Source organism: Bos grunniens, chromosome 23 (assembly GCF_055505025.1).
Source record: "Bos grunniens cultivar Pamir isolate PY7600 chromosome 23, Bosgru_T2T1.0, whole genome shotgun sequence".
Classification (NCBI taxonomy): domain Eukaryota; kingdom Metazoa; phylum Chordata; class Mammalia; order Artiodactyla; family Bovidae; genus Bos; species Bos grunniens.
The window spans coordinates 4,241,016-4,263,157 of NC_141187.1; the positions used below are offsets into that span (position 1 = coordinate 4,241,016).

The 22,142-nt window shown below is 43.5% G+C and overlaps 1 protein-coding gene across 4 annotated transcripts in view; it reads right to left on the bottom strand.

Annotated features, from left to right (window-relative positions):
* PRIM2 (DNA primase subunit 2) overlaps nucleotides 1-13,439 on the bottom strand; it is a 333,721-nt gene extending 320,282 nt beyond the window's left edge. For 3 of the 4 annotated variants that reach the window (XM_086370966.1, XM_086370968.1, XM_086370969.1), the window contains exons 1-5: nucleotides 13,359-13,439; nucleotides 12,527-12,689; nucleotides 9,359-9,462; nucleotides 6,757-6,836; nucleotides 5,129-5,249 (exon numbers count right to left, since the gene is read on the bottom strand). In XM_086370966.1, coding sequence (XP_086227092.1) covers nucleotides 5,129-5,249; nucleotides 6,757-6,836; nucleotides 9,359-9,462; nucleotides 12,527-12,680 — 459 coding nt within the window. In that variant the 5' untranslated portion in view covers nucleotides 12,681-12,689; nucleotides 13,359-13,439. The remainder of the gene's footprint in view (nucleotides 1-5,128; nucleotides 5,250-6,756; nucleotides 6,837-9,358; nucleotides 9,463-12,526; nucleotides 12,690-13,358) is intronic. The other variant, XM_086370967.1, reaches the window with a different exon arrangement.
* Nucleotides 13,440-22,142: the final 8,703 nt, after the last annotated feature.

The following is a 22,142-nucleotide window of genomic DNA, read 5'->3' on the forward strand; positions in this document are numbered from 1 at the left end:
CAACACTGTACTGGAGATGCTAGCTAACGATATAAGGCAAAAGTAAATAAAAAGCATCCAGATTGAAAAGTAAGGATTATTTTTTTATAAGAGCTAATCTCCTAAGGAGTCCACTAAAAACTATCAGAATAAATGATTTTGTAAGGGCACAGGATACCAGATCAATATACAAAAATCAATTGGATTTCCATATGCTAGCAGTGAACATTTCAAAACTGAAGAAACTATATCTATAATGACAGTAAAGAATAAAATACTGAGGTATAAATAAGTACATAACTTTGTTTAAAAAAAATTAAAGCTCTCAAGAAACAAAAAAAAAAAATTCCCATGTTCATTGATCAGAAGACTTAATATTTAAGACAGCATGCATGCACGCTTATTCACTCAGTCGTGTCCGACTCTTTGCAATCCCCATGGACCCCACCAGGCTCCTCTGTCCATGAGATTTTCCAGGCAAGAATATTGGAATGGGTTGCCATTTCCTATCCTAAGGGATTAAGACGAGGGGATTAAGTATTGGGCAATACTGCCCAAATGGATCTTCATAGACCTCATAATCCGAACCTGAACCCCAGCTGGTTGGTAGAAACTAACAAGTTGATCCTAAAATTCATAAAATATAAAGAACCCAAAACAGTGAAAATAACCTTGAAAAAGAAGAACAAAGTGAGAAAATGCACACTACTGAATTTGAAATCATATTACAAAACCAGAGGAATCAATATTTAAGACCACATCAGATCAGATCAGATCAGTCGCTCAATCGTGTAGTACTGACATAAGGAGAAACACGTGAGTGCTAAGTCACTCAGTCATGTTCAACTCTGCAACTCCACGGACTGCCAGGCTCCCGTCACACAGCGCTAATAAAACTGAGTCCAGAAATAAACTAATTTATGGCCAAATGACTTTTGACAAGAGTGAAAAGACCATTTAAAGAGAAAAGAATAGCCATTTCAACAAATGATGCTAGGTCAACTGTATATCCACATGCAAAACAATGAAGCTGGGCCCCTACTTTACACCATACACAGAAATCAACTTAAAATGTAAATAGACTAAACAGACCTAAAAAGGACAAAAACTATAAAACTCTTAGAGAAAACAATAGGCGTAAATCTTCACGACCATCTGTTAGGCAAATCCTTCCTAAAGCCAACAACAAAAACATAAATAACAAAAGAAAAAAGACAACTTACACTTCATCTGCATTAAAAACTTTCATGTTGCAAATGATCCTAACAAGAAAATGAAATGACAAGGACTTCTGTGTTGACTCAGTGATAAAGAATTTTCCTGGCAATGCAGGGACATGGGTCCAATCCCTGATCCCAGAAGATTCTACACGGCAAGGAGCAGCTAAGCCCGTGTGCTACAATTACTGAAACCCGCACTTGAGAGTCCACAAGCTGCGTCTGCGAGCAACTACTGAGCCTGTGTGCCACAAGTACTGAAATCCACATGCCTGGAGCTTCTGCTCTGCACCAAGAGAAGCCACTGTAACAAGAAACCCACACACTGCAATAATAGAGAGTAGCCCCTGCTCGCTGCAACTAGAGAAAGCCCACATACAGCCATGAAGACCCAGTGCAACCATAAATAAATAATTTTTTAAAAAATGACAATCCTCAGAGTGAAAGAAAAAGATTTCTAATTCATAGAATTAGACCTTACAGTGGCTGTATATTCAGAATATGTTAAGAATATGTACCAGTAAACCACAGAAAGACAATTCAAATAAAAAATGGACTAAGGATACAAATAGACATTTCTCCAAACAAAATATACAAATAACCAATAAGTACATGAAAAGATGCTCAACCTTATCAGTTCAGTTCAGTTCAGTTCAGTCGCTCAGTCGTGTCCGACTCTTTGCAACCCCATGAATTGCAGCATGCCAAGCCTCCCTGTCCATCACCAACTCCCGGAGTTCACTCAGACTCACGTCCATCGAGTCAGTGATGCCATCCAGCCATCTCATCCTCTGTTGTCCCCTCTCCTCCTGCCCCTAATCCCTCCCAGCAACCTCATCAGTCACTATGAAATCAGTCACAAATGAAAATCAAAACCACAATGACATATCACTTCACACCCACCAGGATGACTATAATCAAAAAAAAAGACAGAAGCAACTGCTATAGAATGTAAAGAAACTAGAAGCCTAACAAACTAGTGAGACGTACAATGATGCAGCCCCTCCAGAAAAGTCTGGGAGTCCTTCGAAAGTTTAAATATAGAATTACTCTATGACCTAACAATCCCACTCCTAGGTGTATATCTGAAACAAATAAAAAGATATCCACACAAAAATGTGTATGCAAATATTCACTGCAGCATTATTCATCATAGCTAAAATGCTGAAATAATCCAATGTCCATCAACTACTGAAAAAAGAATGACTGTACAATGAATGAAGTACTGATATATGCTACATATATAACATAGATGAAACCTGGAAACATTATGCTAAGTGAAAGAAGCCAGTAACAAAAGACCATAAACTATATGAAATGTCCATTTATACAAAATGCCCAGAATACACAAATTCACAAAGACGGCAGATTAGTTGTTGCCAAGAGATGACAGAGTGACAAATTGAGAATGACGACTAGTGGGCACAGGTTTCTTTTTTAGGGTAATGAAAATGTTCTAAAATTAGATGGTGATCGTTGTGCAACTCTATGATCATACTAAAAAGCCAAAAACTTGCACACTTTTAGAGTGAAGTTCAAGGTATGTAAACTCTATCTCACTAAAGCAATTATAAAAAAGTATACTTGTGATCTCACTTATCTGTGGGATCTAAGAGTCAAACTCAGAAGCAGAATAGGACCGAGGCTGCCAGGGGCTGGGCAGCAGAGGAGAAGAGGAGATCCTGGTGGAAGGGCGCAAACATCCAGCTACAGGAGAAGTAGGCTCCAGAGATCGCATAACAGCCTGGGGCTGCAGCTGAGGGCCCTGCACTGTGCCCCTGAGAGCGGCTGTGAACGGCCCTCAAAGGGCTCACCACCACCACAACAGAATGGTGATTGTGTGAGACTGCTGAGCACAGAAGAACTGACGCTTGAGGACCGTGGTGCTGGAGAAGACTCCTGAGAGTCCCTTGGACTGCAAGGAGACCCAATCAGTCCATCCTAAAGGAGATCAGTCCTGGGTGTTCATTGGAAGGACTGATGCTGAAGCTGAACCTCCAATACTTTGGCCACCTGATGCAAAAAGCTGACTCACTGGAAAAGACCCTGATGCTGGGAAAGACCGACGGCAGGAGGAGAAGGGGATAGCAGAGGATGAGATGGTTGGATGGCACCACCGACTTGATGGACAAGAGTTTGAGCAAGCTCCAGGAGCTGGTGAGGGACAGAGAAGCCTCGTGTGCCGCAGTCCATGGGGTTGCAAAGTCAGACACAACTGAGTGAGTGAACTGAACTGACCTCACATAACATGCTATGTAAGAATCTGTTAACTATCTTTATAGCAGTAAACATTTCACAACATATACGTGTATCAGATCATCACACTGTGTACCTTAAACTGACATATTAATATATCATCATATCTCAATAAAGCTGGGGAAAAAAGACACACCATTAATACTATTTACATAAGGTAGGAAGCCACACTGATTCTTGTTGCAGTGGACACATCCACTTCTCAGTAGGGTAATTCCTTCACGTACTCCTATTTCTTTTTTCCTTTATTTGGCCTGGAGTCACCCATTCTAACGCCCAAATACACACCACGTAATACTATTTACACAAAGTTCAAAGACAGGCAGAATCATTCATGATATTAAAAGTCAGGACAGTGATTATCAGAGGGAGATGGGGTGGTAAAGAAAGGAGACACAAGGCAACGCCAGTGGACCGCAAGGTTCTCTTCCTTAACCTTCATGATACTTCACGGAGCTAGACAGTTACGACCTGTGCAGTTTTCTGTGTATGTTATACTTCAGTAAAAAAGTTTTTTTAAAAAAGAAAAAAATTCTACCTGACCTACTGAAACAATCTAGAATAAACACAATCTCAAAAATACTTCTCTATGACCTACTAAAACCATAATTTCAACAGCAAAAAAAAAAAGCAACTATTTTTAATATGAGAGGATAGATGAACTATAACTGATATTAGCAGTAAGACTTCACTAAAGATCAGAGTTCTAAGCTAAGTAGAGAGCGCATGGGGTCTGGACAGTGAGATGGCACTGGGACCAACACTTTTCTCTGTCTGAGCAGATGTTATAAGAAACCTCACGGGATTCTCCGAAGTGAGTCAAACTTTGGAAAGTGCCTTGCTCACAGGTGACACACTAAATGCCCACCAAAGGTTTATGTATTTCTCTTCACACATCTCCTTCCCCCCAAAGCAGGAAGCCACACTGGTTCTTGCTGCAGTGGGCACATCCACGTCTCAGCAGGACAATTCCTTCACCTACTCCAATTTCTACTTTTTTACTTTTTTTGGCCTGGAATCACCCATTCTAACGCCCAAATACAGTCCTGACCATCCTACCGCCATCTGACAGCTCTAAGTTTCACAAAACATAATTTTTTCTTTCTTCCCACTGCAGCACAGGCCCACCTAAAAGACATAAATTCTGTTTCTATCCACAATAATTATCCTTGCTAAAAATATACCCAATATTTCTTCTTTCTTATATAATTCCTACATGTAACTCATTCAGATCTGTCTACAAAATTACACCTTAGAACTATTCAGAGATTTTGCTGACAAATGACTTCTAAAATAAAGTATTATCCACCCTAAACCTCATTGCTGGAAATAAGTACTACCACTTCTCTGTTTTCTTTGGAATATTACGAGCTTTAAATTTTTGGCCTAGAAGATTCTGGTTAAAGATGAATTTTTATAAATTAAACCTTTTTTGTGCTTTCATAAATCACATACTTAAAATAGTAACTAAATAAATGTGATGCTCTGATACTAAGGAGCCCCTTTTCTTCTAGTCATGGAAGAGAAAGGTTCACTTTGTGTGAAGCCAAAGTGACTCATTCTTTCAGGCAAGTCCTCAGGAAGAAAATGTAAAGAAAACAAACTCCACATATTAACACCAGCACTAAAGGTCAAGGCAGGTGACACAATTGGAAAGACTATAAAAATATACTTACAGCCTCAAACTGTAAATGGCTATCCTTTAAGAAACTCTGAATTTTGTCCTTGGGTAAAATACTGAATCGAAATCGAAGGAGATCCATTTCTTGCTGAATAAACCAGCGCCTAAGATCTTCACTAAAACAGAGACAAGAAAACTGTAAGTGAAAAGTTTAAAGACAATTTTAAAAGTCCATTGATTATTAAATCCAAGACATTTCTATGAAACAACATTCAAATGTGAGCAATAGGCCAACAGACTGAAGTTCATTAACAGCATCAAGCTCTCTACTATGGTAAGACTGTGAATACAGGTGACATGCCACAATCTCCCAGGACTGAGCAGAACATGGGGAAGAAAGATGTTTTGAACATAATTAAAAGAATTAAATACAGAGTCTAGCTGCATTACCATCAAATAACATAAAATAGTACACTTCGTTTAATCTAACTGCAAAGTATTTGTTTACATCAGAAAATGGAGTATCCCTCCTGTTAATGCCAAATAAACATCACAAGTTTTTAAAGGTAATTTTACCTCTGAATAGATTACAATCAGATAACTCTGCAAAGTAAACTTTGCTTACAGCTTTAGAGTTTATAACTTTACAAAATTTAATAAGCATTAAGATACCTCAACTTTTTAAAAGTCAACATTTGTTACTGTTTAGTTGCTAAGTGGTGTCCCACTCTTTTGCAACCCCACAGACTGTGACCCACCAGGTTCCTCTCTCCATGGGATTTTCCAGCCAAGAATACTGGAGTGGGTTGGCATTTCCTTCTCCAGGGGATCTTCCCCACCCAGGGATCAAATCCACATCTCCTACACTGGCAGGAGGATTCTTTACCACTGAGCCACCAGAGAAGCCCCAAAAGTCAATATAGAACATTAATTTATAAGACAGATGGGCATTATTGTTGTTATAAAATAATTAAGCTACTCCATGTAAAATATGGTTTCTTTCCTCAAATGACTTTCACATTGTCAGCAATTCACTTATTGCATAAACTGCAAAACCTGCATACGCTTTTTTAACAAAAGAAAAGCTCTAGGACCAAAGCTGGTCAATAATTTCTCAGTCATTATCTTGGGATAGTAAATAATTCAAGATTCCCATTTGATAAGCCTATTGCCAAAAAAGAAACAGAAAAGAAACATAGTAAGTATGCAATTTAGCCAAAATAAATATAAGAAAATACACAGTAAAAAAAAAAAAAAAAAGCAACCAACTCCTTCCTCTGGGTGGCACTACTGACTTCTAAGAAACTACCAAAGGAAAAGATCTTAATCTAATGGACACCAGCCCATACAAGTCAACTGCTAAAACCTGTGCAGATTCAAGTATGTGTTTGATTCCAAAATCCTTCTTCCTAATGAAATCATCTCTAACTTTAAATCCTAAATGAAGAATCCCTCCCATAAAGTAAAAAGTGTTTTAATAGGCAAAATCTGCAAAAATATTTTATTTTTTTAGTCAACAACTCGTTTCAAACAATTCGCTACAACAGCATTCAGCCCATGAACCACTGGTTTCTGATGTTATCCTGGGATTTCCTACAATGGGTACAATACCTGTCGGCCCTCCTGCACCAGTTTACAGCCCAAGATGTCAGATTTGACTGTGGAAGACAAAGGTATACTCACGACTGGCAGTAAGCAAGGCGCAAAATAAAGTGAGAAATGTGATCTTTTCTTCGAGGTTCATATTCATCTTCCAAGCTTTCCTGAAAAGCAATGGCAAATGAAGAAAATAAATGCAGAACAGTGAAAGGTGTAAAGAATTACTGAGTCAGCATAAGCCAATGGTGAAGCAGAAGTTCAATAACACAGATTTCATAATATGTTCCCCAAGAGGAGTATCACTTTACTTAGGTGGACAACTGGGTGAAACACAATTGAACACCACCACCTCCTGGGTTTGGATCCCACTGTTTTCTTCCACCTCTAACTTTCCTTCTCGTCCAGCCTACACTCACCTACACTCGTCCAGCCACTCACCTCTTCCACCACTTCCCAGATAAACCCTCAACTATTCTCATTTCAACCATTTGGCAAAACCTAGATTCTAAACAAATCCATAGCTATACTCTGCAGTCCTGTTCCCAAAATGCTGAGAACTTCTGGGAAAAAAATATACAATTATAGGAATTTGGAGCATTAAAAATTTACACCCTCTACCATCAACTGGTCGCAAAGAGTCGGACATGACTGAGCAACTGAACAACAACAAACCTCAACTGGACCTTTATCAACACCCAGAAATCTTTTTTTTTAATATATATATCTTATTCAAGTATAGTTGATTTACAACGTTTCAAGTGCACAGCAAGGTGATTTAATTACACAAATATACATATTATTTTTGAAATTATTTTCCATCATATGTTATTATAAGATATTAACTATAGTTTCCTATGCTATACAGTAAACCTTTGTTGCTTGCTGCATATCTACTAGAATCTAGCATTCTAGTCGTACTAAGTCAAACAAGTAACACTAAGGAATCTTTCCTCAAGTTCAACACAGTCAGAGCAAACATGTCCTGAGCACTTCCAATGTACCAGGCACTGTTATAAGCATTTTTAATCCATTAATCCACATAATCCTTTGAAAGCCCCTATGAGGAGGGCACCACTATATCCCTATTTTAAAGATGAGGAAACTGACTTTGTTCCAGGTCACAAGCCCATAAGCAGCAGAGCTGGGATCTGGCCCCATAACCATTCCTTTCCCTATCTCAGGACAGCTGTTTTGATCTTCACTAGGTGGCCAGCACTCCCCAATACACCACCGTCCCCTCCTCTCATCACAGGACCTCACCTACTTTACAGAAAGCAAAGGCCTCAGGCTGACTCCTCAGCCCAAACTCCTGCCACCGCGTGTGGTACTGCCTTCCCCACTATCCCTACTGACAGACCTCTCTCTCCTCCTACATACAGCTGATCCGACATGGAAACTCCACAGCCCACCTGCTCCTGCCTCCTAAGGACTGTGACTAATCCAAAGTTCTCCCAAAGTATCTACAATCGCCCTCTCTTCTCTTCCAGATCTTTCTGCTCAGCTTATAAATATGTTCAAATATATGCTGTCATGTGTATGTGTGTATCTTTTCCCCTCAAATTTTCCTATACTCAGACCTACCTCCCCGGTCTTCTCAGCTAAACATGTTAGAAGAGGAAATATTCCACACTCATCTCCCACCTCTCACCTCCAAACACCACCACTGTTTCACCTTCTGCCTCTGTCTACAAGCCCGTATCTACTGCACACCCTGCAGCCCTCGAGATAGTTCCCCAAGCACCTCAGAGTTACAACGTGAACAAAACTCAGTCCTCTTTCTATTAAGACTTGCCTCCTCTCCTGTATATCCCACCATCCACCCAGTTGTCATCACCAGAAACCCAAACGTCATTCAGAACTCTTTTGTCCCTCCTCCTTGTACTCAATCTCTATAATCTTATGATTCCATCTTCTCACTATCTCTTCAATCAGTCCCCTTCACGCCATTCAATTTACTTGTCATCTCCAAGCTCCTGATTGGTGTTCCCCAACAGATAATGACCCCGTCCATCTGCCACTGATATTCATCTTCTCAAAATAAAAATGAGATCACATCCAATGAGATTCAGTTCCAGCACTATCTCATCTAGGAAGCCCTCCCCAACCTGAGCTAATTCTCTGTGCTTTTGGAGTTCCTGGTTGTTATTTAGTTGTTAAGTCATGTCCCACTCTTTTGCAACCCCATGGACTCTAGCCCACCAGGCTCCTCTGTCCATGGAATTTCCCCGGCAAGAATACTAGAGTGGGTTGCCACTTCCATCTCCAGGGGATCTTCCCGACCCAGGGAGAGAATCCACAACTCCTGCATTGGCAGGCAGACTTTTTACCACCGAGCCACCAGGAGAACAAAACAGAGTTCTTGGAGCACACATCAAATAACAGCATTTTTCACCTTGACTGCACAGAACACATCTAGCAATATCTGGAAACACAGCCCAGAAGCCACAGATGCCAGTGAGCCCCCTAAATGCACCATGGAATCATCAGGTCCCGAATGTTCACATTCCTAAGGCGGAGACACCCTGCCGCACTGGAGTTTGACTGTATGTCAATCATCCCTCATGGTTGGTAGGTTCCTTCAAGAAGAGTCTTTTTTAAAGCCCTGGGCATAATACAAGACCTTTCCCCCGGTTACTACCAGTACATAAACAAACTGAAGGAACATCTCCGTCCCTCTTTTACTTACTCTGTAGGAAAATTTGAGCTTCCGAAGCTCAGCCTCCAGCTTACTCTGATACTGTTCAGTTCCCTTCATGTAGCTCAGACCAAGATTCTCAACTGATTTTAGCACTAGAAAAAATATGAAAAACAGAAGGGGGGAAACATGTATAAATGCAAGGTAATCTTAAAAAACTAAATCCAAGGCAAATCTATGGATAGCAATTCCATAATTACTTTCTATGACAATACTTACGCTTCATTTTCTGTAAGCACATTATATAAGTTATATGTGTTTGTAACAGAATAACCTCCAACCATATGCAAAAAATAACCACATCCCACAGCATAACCTCATACCACGGATTCTCAACCGGAAAGGAGCAAGGGATGGGGACAATCATGATGTACTGAGCATCACCGCTGCGGGGTGCACAAGTGTGTCAGCGTGCGCATCCACCCCTCATGCGGAGCCGGTTGTGAGGCGGGTTGCCGGGAGCCGGCGAGAGGCACTCCACTCATGACAAAGGTCATGAGGAAGGAGGCTCGGCACACGCAAAGGCGGGATCGAGCCTCAGGAGTCCCCCTGGATATTCTCGAGCATCTACCCCCAAAAACCAGAGTCTGCCTACTTTATTGCTTTGTGCTCTCACCTCTGACTTTACTGAGGGCTGTCCCCCACCACCATCTCGCTCTCTCTGACAAAGAGTTAACTTACAGCTCCAATTAATAAAGTTCCTGGGCAATTAGGAGTGTTTAAATCCAAACCCCTCAGATAGCTCTCTAACTCACCTGACAAGTTTACCCAGACTCTTACAGCTATGCATTCGATTGTTTACAGTCTCCCAGCCTCAAGAGGCACGGGGAGCTTAAGATATTCAAATAGCTTAGAGCCTCTCAGAGAGTTAGAAACTGTCAGAATAAAACTAGTAAAAGATTTCATTGATGAGCCAATGCTTGCTGCCAAGTTTCTACATCCCCTGTATTATATCCTTGAATGTGTATTAATTAATATAGTTGGTATGTAGAAAAAATAAGTAGTGGCCTTGGTGTTAGCAACTTTAGACCCTTAAGGTAATAAATTCTTTCCTTTGTTGTAAACCCATTGCACCTCTGCCCTATAGGAATGCAATTTTATCTAACACCTTCTGAAGATGGCGCCAAACCTTAAAATAATTACTCTTAGAGAAAGTAAGTCTTACGGTTGACAAACCTTTGTCAGGAGTCATAAAATGTTAATAAGGCCTTCTGGCCAGATGATGTAAATCACCTAAACCATTTGTATACGATAAATTTGCAGGAAAGAAACCCTAGTTTTTGGTAAGGATCAAAGACTGCTGACTTTGCATCCCCTATTATCCTCTATGTGTAACTTAGGGTATAAAAACCCCTGTTGAAAATAAAGCTACGGGCCTTGCTCACCAAAGCTTGGTCTCCCCATGTCATTCTTTCTTCTCAATTTCTGGCTCAGTCTCCATCTGGAGCATGGAGGTCCTCTACGACCATTTATTTGCCTGGGCTTCTAAGACCCACTCGAGAAGGTGTCAAAGGTGGGGCACCTTCCGCTATTCGAGAGGGCGCCTGCGGCCTCCGTGGTCAGAGCTAACCTGGTGTCACAGGTTATATTGATTTTCCGCGTAAACCAAGCTACTCAGCCTCTTTTCTCCACTGAATTTTCCTACTGAGCTATCCTCATTCTATTACTCTTTATATCTTTGATGAATATTTAAATAGTCGCCGACATCGTCTCCCCTTCAAATACCCTGGATCAGCCTGGGCAGGACTCCGGCAGTGGGTGCTTCACCAACTCAGCACAGACTCTTCAGAAGACAGCCCGCCCCTTCCTGATGAGGCAGAGAAGAAGACACAGCAGTAAAGAAGCAAACAAGCCACTCTGACTAGATGCTTCGCTCTGTCCAAAGGCTCCTGAAGCCCCTGTCAACTCTTCCTCAGATGAATTCTTCTTCCATTGGTAGGAAAAGAGAGATTAATTTGAGAATGAAAAACTTCTGAAATGAATCCGGAACGTAAAGCCATGTCCAGCAGGGACCTCCGTATTATGGTCTCCCAAACCAAACTCATTCTCTGCCCCTCAATCCTGCCACCCACCTCTAACAGCAGCATTTCTACCCACCAGATCAGCCATCCTGGAACTTCAGCCCTCCCCACCCGATCCCCTGTTCCTCACAGCCAAGTAGTCATCAAACCCTGTCACTTACACCTCCTTGGTATCCCTTCCATCTCTCCCTTCCTGTCCCTGCCTTACCATCTCACCTCCAGGGCCAAACTGAAACGACCCTTTTCAACCACTGTCTTAACCTCTATGAGGCATCCCAGAACCCATGCTAAGCTTCCCAGAACCTATTGTCCCTGTCCTTTACTCTTTTATTCAGCAAACAGATAATACAGGTACTCTGTACTAGCAATTCTCACCCAGCTCCTCTAAGAATGACTAACAGTATCTCACCTCTACTTCTGATCTCCCCATCAGGATACACTCTGGAATATAAACTCTGCAGGCAGTGCTACTGTTGCAGTTGACACCGAACTTATTTCTTTCTTCCACCAACACAGAGAAGACAAGCCGGCAAAAGAAAATCGCTACATCCTTCTTACACCCCAGTATCACAGCATTAGCGTGGTACAAAACACCCTTGGTTACCCACAACTCTCCTTCCACCCTGAACTTGCCACCTTTCCCTCCAGTGTGACACTCTCTCTGGTGCTTCCAACTCTTCCTTCAGAACATTAGCTCAGCTTGCAAAAACCCCTCCCTTCCTCTCTATTGAGAAACTGCTACTCCTGCTTCAAGATCCAGGTCACATTTCAACTTTTCTTAAGAAGTTTTACTTAATCAGACTAGGTCAATCATTCCCATCTCTCTGTTTCAATAACACCTCTACTAGAGCACTTAAAATACTAAACTATAATTACTGCTTTGGACATCTGTCTCCAGGTATTAGAATACAGCTTCAACAAAGATGACAATTTCAGTACTCAGCTCAAAATCCCTGCGGCCTACAATAAAGTGGCACTCAATAAATATGCACAGTACATGGAAAAAATGAATGAACAGCAAAATCTCAACGAAAAACCTCAGCAAATATTAGTTTAAAGAAGGAAATAAATTAATTTATCTCTACAAGGTATAAGTGAGGTTCTCAGGAATACAAAAATTCAAATTCAAATAACTCACATTTAACTCTATCGATAGCCAACGTTTCAAATTCTGTCAAAGATACGTTTCCAGAAGGTGGCTGCAAGTAAAACTGAAGGCTATGTGGGTAGCAAGCATTCCTCTGGTCATCTACCAACCTCAGTTTCTTCCGTTTTCCTCCAGAAAACTCCATCTTGTTATCCTGGAAGCAAGCACAAAAAACGGTGGGAAATGGAGTTAAAAACAAAAAATAACTCCACACACGAAGGAAAACATTCTGCCACCAAAAGGTGGCAACTGATTCCGAAGAGCACGCACAACATGTCAAGAGTCGTGTCCCTGTCTTCCAGACCTTCGACAACACCGCTGGAACCGCGGTGCACAGGCGGTGGGGAGAGGTGAGCGCGGCGGAGACGCGGGCAGCGGTCCTGACTTCCCGCAATGTCCACAGCAGGGGACGCGGGCTGCTCTCCAGGCGTCTGCGCGCTCCGCCCTGAAGGCTCTGAACTCTCCAGGGTCAGGCTGAGATTGCCCGAGAGCCGCGACCCCGAACTCGGAGGAAAGCGCGGGAGCTTCAGGCTAGGAACGCGACTCGGTGGGCTTCTTCCCTGACAACCCCTGAAAACTGACGGCAGTCTCTCAGGCGCCGCGCGTCGAGCTCGTCTCCGGAGCGTCCAGCGGCGCCGAGTGACACGCCGCCTCCGCGGTCCCTCAGGCAACGCGGTCTGTCAGCCCCGGCACCTGCCTCCGCCTAGACAAGCCACCAGGACGGACTCGCGTCCCCCGCGCCAGCCGCTCTCCCCCTTCCCTAGGCTCGCACGCCTGAACGCCAGGGTTACTCTTCTTCGCAAACCCCGGCAGCTCCTCTCACCTGCAACTACACCAAACACAGACACACAGAGCGACAACAGGTTTTCTCCGGTGGCGGGAGAGTTCGTACGGGACCGGAAGCGGAAATAGCTGGACCGCGGAGCCCGCCCTCTCCCGCAAGCCGCCCAGCCCAGGCTCGCGCATGCTCAGTGGGGCGCTCTGGGTTCGGGGGGCGGCCTCTGGATTTCGGTCCCAGGTATTGCACTACGTAGCGTGGCCGTCTATGGGGTCGCACAGAGTCGGACATGACTGAAGCGACTTAGCAGCAGCAGCAGCAGCGTGGCCGTGATAAAGCGCTGGATTAAAGCTCCAGTCTCTAGGGGTTTGGAGAAGGCAGTGGCACCCCACTCCAGTACTCTTGCCTGGGGAATCCCATGGACGGAATCCCATGAATCCCTGGTAGGCTTCGGTCCATGGGGTCGTTAAGAGTAGGACACGATTGGGCGGCTTCACTTTCACTTTTCACTTTCATGCATTGGAGAAGGAAATGGCAACCCATTCCAGTGTTCTTGCCTGGAGAATCCCAGGGACGGGGGAGCCTGGTGGGCTGCCGTCTATGGGGTCGCACAGAGTCGGACACGACTGAAGCGATTTAGCAGCAGCAACTCTAGGGGTCTGGGTTCGAATCCCACCGCTGCCAGATGATTTTGGCCTTCCCTTGTGGCTCAGCTGGTAAAGAATCCGCCTGCAATGCAGGAGACCTGGGTTCGATCCCTGGGTCGGGAAGGTCCACTGGAGAAGGGATAAGCTTCTCACTCCAGTGTTCTGGCCTGGAGAATCCCATGGACTGTGTGGTCCGTGGGTTTGCAAAGAGTCGCACACGACGGAGCGACTTTCACTCTCACTGCTGCACTACGTGTGCGTGGGTCTGAGCGGTCGGCGCCGGGTCAGCACCGGCTCCAGACTGGGACCCTGGGTGATAATCTCAGAGAGCCCGGCGAGCGGGAGGCCCGGCTCACCGCTCACAGAGGCGACGGCTAGGCGGCCTGCGTACCGCCGGTCAGCCCGCTTTTCTACTGGTTGGCCGGCCCGCGGGCATCGGTGTGCGTCCAGCGCTCCCCTTCCGCACACTCGGTGCCTGGCGAGCGCCCGCAGGTGACGGGAGTCGAGCCGGGACGCACGCCTTGCGCATGCGCACCCGGGAACGCTCGGCGTCTGCGGAAGGAGACCGCGGGGTGCCGGGCGGTGACGGCCCCCACTGTGCGCGGCAGCGTTTCAGAACTGAGGCCGCCAGGTGGCGGGTCTCGCTCACAAAAGAGGCCTCGAGAAGTTCCAGTCAAGGTAGGAGGGGAGGAGCCTTCAAGACGTTCAAGGTTTCGGAAATGCAGACTGAGGTGAAACAGTGTCAAGCTTCAGAGCATCTGCCCGGCCTGGGCCGAACAGGTTGACCCTGACCTTGTACCAGAACGTGTTCTGAGGGATTTATATGTCAGTTCCCTGTATTGCCATAACCCATTTAAAAGGCTCATGTGAAAAGACCCTGATGCTGGGAAAGATTGAAGGCGGGAGGAGAAGGGGAAGACAGAGGTTGGGTGGCATCACCGACTTGATGGACATGCGTTTGAGCAAGCTCCGGGAGCTGGTGATGGACAGGGAGGCCTGGTATGCTGCAGTCCACGGGGTCACAAAGAGTCGGATACGACTGAGTGACTGAACTGAACCCATTTAAGGTTCTGTTCTGTTCAGTTGCTAAGTCGCTTCTGAATCTTTGTGACCCCGTGGACTGCAGCACACCAGGATTCATTGTTCTTCACCATCTGCCAGAGTTTGCTCAAACTAATATCCATTGAGTCAATGATGCCATCCAACCATCTCAATCTATGTCGTCCCTTCTGCTTTCAGTCTTTCCCAGCATCAGGGTCTTTTCCAATGAGTGGGCTCTTCCCATTAGGTGGTTAAAGTATTGGAGTATTCCATATTCAGCATCAGTCCTTCCGATGAATATTCAGGGTTGATCTCCTTGCAGTCCAAAGGACTCTCAAGCCGTCTTCAGCACTACAAGTCAAAAGCATCAGTTCTTCAATGCCCAGCCATCTTTATAGTCCAACTCACACATCTGCACATGACTACTGGAAAAACCATAGCTTTGACTATATAGACCTTTGTTGAAAAAGTGTTGTCTCTGCTTTTTAACCCACTGTCTAGGTTTGTCATAACTTTCCTTCCAAGAAGCAAGCATCCTTTAATTTCATTGCTGCAGTCCCTGTTATTAACCCACTTTATAGATACGGATTGTACAACAGAGAAGTTGAGTCACTTCAAAGGTCACGTAGTAACTGGCAGAGCCAGGTTCAGAGTCTCAAGAGACTAGCCAAGCACCACAGTGCTAACCACCAAACTACCAATTTCACTAATATGTCAGTTGTTACTGTTCAGTCGTTAAGTTGTGTCTCTTTCGCCACCCCATGAACCCATGAGCCCACCAGGCTCCTCTGTCCATGGGATTTCCCAGGCAAGGATAATGGAGTGGGTTGCCATTTCCTTCTCAAAGGTATCTTCCCAACCCAGGGATCAAACATGTGTCATCTGCATTGGCTGACATATTTCTTTACCACCAAGCCACCAGGGAAGCCCCGTGAGACATTATACAGGCTTTAAAAAAAAAAAATTTATTGGAGTTTACTTGCTACAGTGTTGTGTTACTGTCTGTTGTAGAGCAGAGTGAATACATGTGCATATATCACCTCTTTGTCACCATAGAGCATTGAGTAGAGTTCCCTGTGCTGTACAGTAGTACGTTCTCATTAGTTATCTATTTATACCCAGTAGCATATATATGTCAATCCCAATCTCCAAATTCATCCCACTCTCCCTTCCCCTCTTGGTGTCTGTACATTTACTTTCTACATCTGTGTCAATTTCTGCTTTGCAGATAGGTTCATCTGTACCATTTTTCTAGATTCCACATGTATGTGTTAATATGGGATATTCTTTCTTCCAACCTCATTCACTCTGTATGACACCCTCTAGGTCCATCCAAGTCTTTGCAACTGGCATAGTTTCAATCCTTTTTATGGCTGAAAGTATTAGTGTTAGTTGCTCAGTTGTGTCTGCCTTTTTGCAACCCCATGAACTGTAGCCTGCCAGGCTCCTCTGTCCGTGAAATTCTCCAGGCAAGTACACTGGAGTGGAGTGCCCCTTCCTCCTACAGGGGATCTTTTCAACCCAGGGATCAAACACGAGTCTTACGCACTGCAAGCAGATTCTTTACCATTTGAGTCACCAGGGAAGCCTTTTTGTGTCTGAGTAATATTCAGTCATACATATGTACCACATCTTCGTTATCCATTCCTCTGATGATGGACTTTTGGGTAGATTCCATGTTCTGGATATTGTAAATATATATGCTTTTGAACAGTATTGACCGGGGAAAATGTTTAGGATGCTATGAAGTTAACAGCAGAATACATAAAACCATGTATGTATGGATGTGAGAGTTGGACTGTAAAGAAAGCTGAGTGCTGAAGAATTGATGCTGTGGTGTTGGAGAAGACTCTTGAGAGTCCCTTGGACTGCAAGGATATCCAACCAGTCCATTCTAGAGGAGATCAATCCTGGGTGTTCTTTGGAAGGAATGATGCTAAAACTGAAGCTCCAATACTTTGGCCACCTGGTGCGAAGTACTGACTCACTACAACAGACCCTGATGCTGGGAAAGATTGAAGGAAGGCAGGAGAAGGGGACGACAGAGGATGAGATGGTTGGATATCATCACCGACTCGATGGACATGAGTTTGAGTAAGGTCCGGGAGTTGGTGTTGGACAGGGAAGCCTGGCATGCTACAGTCCATGGGGTCACAAAGACTCGGACACAACCGAGCAACTAAACTGAACTGATATGTGCCATATGATTTCAAGGTTGTAAGAACTTACCATTACAATTTTCTGCAGTGTTTCTTACTACTATGAGTGGGCTGCCTTCTTCAACTCCCATTCTTATCTTACAATCCAGGCATATAATATGTGTTGCAATCAGAATTTTAGGTGCAAAACCATCCCTCTCTGCTATTCTTCCTTTTATTTAACTTTTCCTGGCTTTATCTTCAGCCTGGTCTTAAACTGGCCCTTTTTTAACTTAAACACAGGCAGTTTCTTTACCATCTGAGCCACCAGGGAAGGAGTGCTCACGTTCCCATGATGTATATCTGTGCTAAGTCACTTCAGGCATTTCCAACTATTTTCCACCCTATGGACTGGAGCCCACCAGGTTCCTCTGTCCATGGGATTGTCCAGGCAAGACTACTGGAAAGGGTTGCCCTGCCCTCCTCCAGGGGATCTTCCCTATCCAGGGATCGAATCCATGTCTCTTACGTCTCCTACATTGGCAGATGGGTTCTTTACCACTCTTACCACCTGGGAAGCCCTTTTCTATGATGGTTTTTGTTCAGACACACTTGTGTCTGACTTTGCGACCCCATGGACTGCAGCACACAGGCCTCCCTGTCTATCACCAACTCCCGGAGTTTACCCAAACCCTGTCCACTGAGTCAGTGATGCCATCCAACCATCTCATCCTCTGTCATCCCCTTCTCTTCCTGCCTTCAATCTTTCCCAGCATCAAAGTCTTTTCTAATGAGTCAGCTCTTAACATCAGGTGGCCAAAGTATTGGAGCTTTTCTATGATAGACGATATTAAATACTTCTTTGGACAATTTAAAAAATGAGTCTATTGCAAACAGAAAAATGCTTACATTTGTGGGAACTAAGACACTGGCAGTGGAACATCTGATGGTATTTTTAAAGTTCTATTTTAATTTTATATGAAGTTCTCCATAAATTTTAATTCATGAAACATGTGAAACCTTCCCACAGCATGGCCCCAAGATTCAATGACTTTCTTGCCTGTAGCTGCCCCCAGCCTGTGGAATGACCTACCAGCTCTTCCCCAAAGAAGGCCTGGAAGTCCCTACCTGTGTCTCTTTGTGGTGACCTCCCCACTCTAGTAGCTCCAACCCTCCTCAGTCAGTATGTCAGTCACCACCCCACTACCTGCCTCCATCCTCCTGAGCCTTTGCTTATGCTGCATGGTTTGCTCCTGGGTTATACCACAGTACTTCCATGTCATATGATTTCTCCTCTAGTTCTATCCATCTACTGCAGATAGCCTTCATCTTTGGGGATCATGAGCTACTGGATGATTCGATGAATGTACTCCTCAGAAAAATGCACCTACATACTAGCTTTGTTAAGTATTTCAAAAACGTTTGTGAATATATGTGTAGCTGACTGTGTAGCACCACCAGATTTTCAGCTCTTTTTGGACAGGCCACTTTTATTGTCTTTGTCTTCCCTAAACTGCCTGCAAAGTGTCTTTTAAATTAAAAGATGAGATAATAAATGTCATTTTAGGACCATTTCAGAGAGAGCTGGTTCATTTCAGTTCAGTCACGTAGTCGTGTCTGACTCTTTGCGACTCCATTGACTGCAGCACACCAGCTTCCTTGTCCATCACCAACTCCCAGAGCTTGCTCAAACTCATGTCCATCGAGTCAGTGATGTCATCCAACCATATCATCCTCTGTCATCCCCTGCTCCTCCTCCTGCCTTCAATCTTTCCCAGCATCAGGGAAAGATTTTCCAAGGAGTCAGTTCTTTGCATCAGATGACCAAAGTATTGGAGTTTCAGCATCAGCATCAGTCCTTTCAAGGAATATTCAGAACTGATTTCCTTTAGGACAGACTGGCTGGATCTCCTTGCAGTCCAAGGGACACTCCAGAGTCTTCTCCAACACCACAGTTCAAAAGCATCAATTCTTCAGCGCTCAGCTTTCTTTATAGTCCATTTCTCACATCCATACATGACGACTGGAAAAACCATAGCTTTGACTAGACGGACCTTTGTCAGCAAAGTAATGTCTCTGCTTTTTAATATGCTGTCTAGGCTGGTCATGGCTTTTCTTCCAAGGCGCAAGCTTCTTAATTTCATGGCTGCAGTCACCATCTGCAGTGAGTTTGGAACCCAAGAAAATAAAGTCTATCACTGTTTCCATTGTTTCCCCATCTATTTGCCATGAAGTGATGGAACCAGATGCCATAATCTTGGTTTTCTGAATGTTGGTTTTCAATCCAACTTTTTCACTCTCCTCTTTCACTTTCATCAGGAGGCTTATTAGTTCTTCTTCGCTTTCTGCCACAAGAGTGGTAACAACTGCATATCTGAGGTTATTGATATTTCTCCTGGCAATCTTGATTCCAGTTTGTGCTTCTTCCAGCCCAGCATTTCACATGATGTACTCTGTATATAAGTGAAATAAGCAGGGTGACAATATACAGCCTTGACATACTCCTTTCCCAATTTGGAACCATATACTGTCCATTTTTCCATGTCCAGTTTTAACTGTTGCTTCTTGACCTGCATACAGATTTTTCAGGAGGCAGGTAAAGTGGTCTAGTGTTCCCATCTCTTTAAGAATTTTCCAGTTTGTTGTGATCCACACAATCAAAGGCTTTAGCATAGTCAATGAAGCAGAAGTTTTTCTGGAATACTCTTGCTTTTTCTATGATCCAACGGATATTGGCAATTTGATCTCTGGTTCCTCTGCCTTTTCTAAACCCAGCTTGAACATCTGGAGGGTCTCAGTTCACAAACTGTTGAAGCCTGGCTTGGAGAATTTTGAGCATTACTTTGCTAGTGTGTGAGATGAGTACAATTGTGTGGTAGTTTGAATTCAGTGTTCTAAATGTTCAACATTTGAACATTGAACAAAGAAAAGCACTGCCTTTTTTGGGATTGGATGAACACTGACCTCTTCCAGTCCTGTGGCCACTGCTGCATTTTCCAAATTTGCAGTCATATTGAGTGCAGCTCTTTCACAGCATCATCTTTTTAAGATTTGAAATAGCTCAACTGGAATTCCATCACCTCCACTAGCTTTGTTCAGAGTGATGCTTCCTAAGGCCCACTTGACTTCACATTCCAGAATGTCTGGCCCTAGGTGAAGGATCACACCATCGTGATTATCTGTGTCGTGAAGATCGTTTTTGTACAGTTCTTCTGTGTATTCTTGCCACCTCTTCTTAATATCTTCTGCTTCTGTTAGGTCCATCCCATTTCTGTCCTTTATTGTGCCCATCTTTGCATGAAATGTTCCCTTGGTATCTCTATAATAGCAAGGAGAGACAAGAATGCCTTCCTCAAGGATCAGTGCAATGAAATAGAGGAAAACAATAGAATGGGAAAGACTAAAGATCTCTTCAAAGAGATACAAAGAGACAGCTGGAAAAGCATACAAACCTTAAAGTTAAACATTTCACATAAGAACTGCCTTTTTATTGTATTAAAGACCTACTTTAAGCTTCGGAGTACAGAATAGCCTGTGTTTTTTCCAACTATTTTAGCATGTTTATTGCTTTCCCATGCCACAGTTTTGATCACCACTTCACTGTGAACAGTGTTTTTGGCAATTACATTAAGAACTTCTGTATTACAGGACCAATAATGCACAATAATGATACATTTCAGTTTGCTGTATCTGGTAAATCACTGTGAGTTCCTCCTGTGTTTATTTCACCAACAAAGTGGACTTACCCAATGCTTAGCTCTGGCAACCAAGGTGCATTTAAATTACAGATCTCAACCTCAAAGTCATGGAGAGGAAAACACATATAAATGCATAACTTTTACTTATACCAGACCATAACCATCTCAAAAACAGGGACCACTGTGTCATTCATCTTTATAACCCTGGTGACTGGCACTCAGTGGGCTCTCAACAAATATTTATTATCCTGAGCTGATGTAAAATATGAGAGAGATATGAAAAAAAGTGATGGTTTCAGCTGAATGTTCAACAGATGTTTTGAATCAAATTGAATTCCAACCTATAAAACTTAAAGTCCTCATCTGAAAGCTTTGTACACATTCCTTCCAGAATAACTTGGCTACCCCAGTTTAGTCTGTAATAAAGCACAGAGTACCTTCTCTAATGGAATTTCCATGAATCATCACTGCTTAATTCAGTGCCTGCCCTGGGCATTACCCAGCTGCCAACAGACTGTCGCATGGAGCTTCCACCCTTAGGTGACTCCAGTTCCAGGACTTTAGTCCTGCTGTGTGTCACACTTACAGCTAGATTTTAGCCACCATGCTTTGTAAATCAAAGAGGTTTCATTTTTATCCTGTGCAGGGTGTCTTCCCCTAAAAACTGAAGGCCTGGTAACTTTCTTTACCCAGGAAAGAAACACTGTAAACACTGGCTCCTTCCAGCTCCTCTTGCCATGGAAAGCAGCGGAACAGGAGGCGTTCCCAGCAGGACAGCTGACCGATGAAAGCTGCTGCACACTTAGTCAGGCACAGGGTGTGAGGTCCAGGTCTGTAATTTCTGTGTATCTCGGCTGCCAAGGCAGAGCGTTGTGTCACCCTACCCTTTCCACCCTGATTCCACCATCCTTTCCATCTTACTGCCCACCTCTGGGAAGTTACCTAAAACCTGTCCTTTCCTCCTTTCTTTCAGATTGCTTTTATTAGTCAGCATCAAGAAGCAAAGGAACTAAAAAGAAAGCATATCTTAAAAGAAAGTACAGTGCAAAAATCCTGAACAAAATACGAGCAAAGAGAATCCAAAACACAGTAAAAAGGATCATACACCATGATCAAGTAGGGTTTACTCCAGGGATGCAAGGATTCTTTGATGTATGCAAATCAATCAAAGTTATGCACCATATAAACAAATCAAAAGATAAAAACCATCCTATAATCTCAATAGATGCAGAAAGACTTTTGACAAAATTCAACACCCATTTATGATTTAAAAAAAAAATTCTCCAGAAAATGGACATAGAAGGA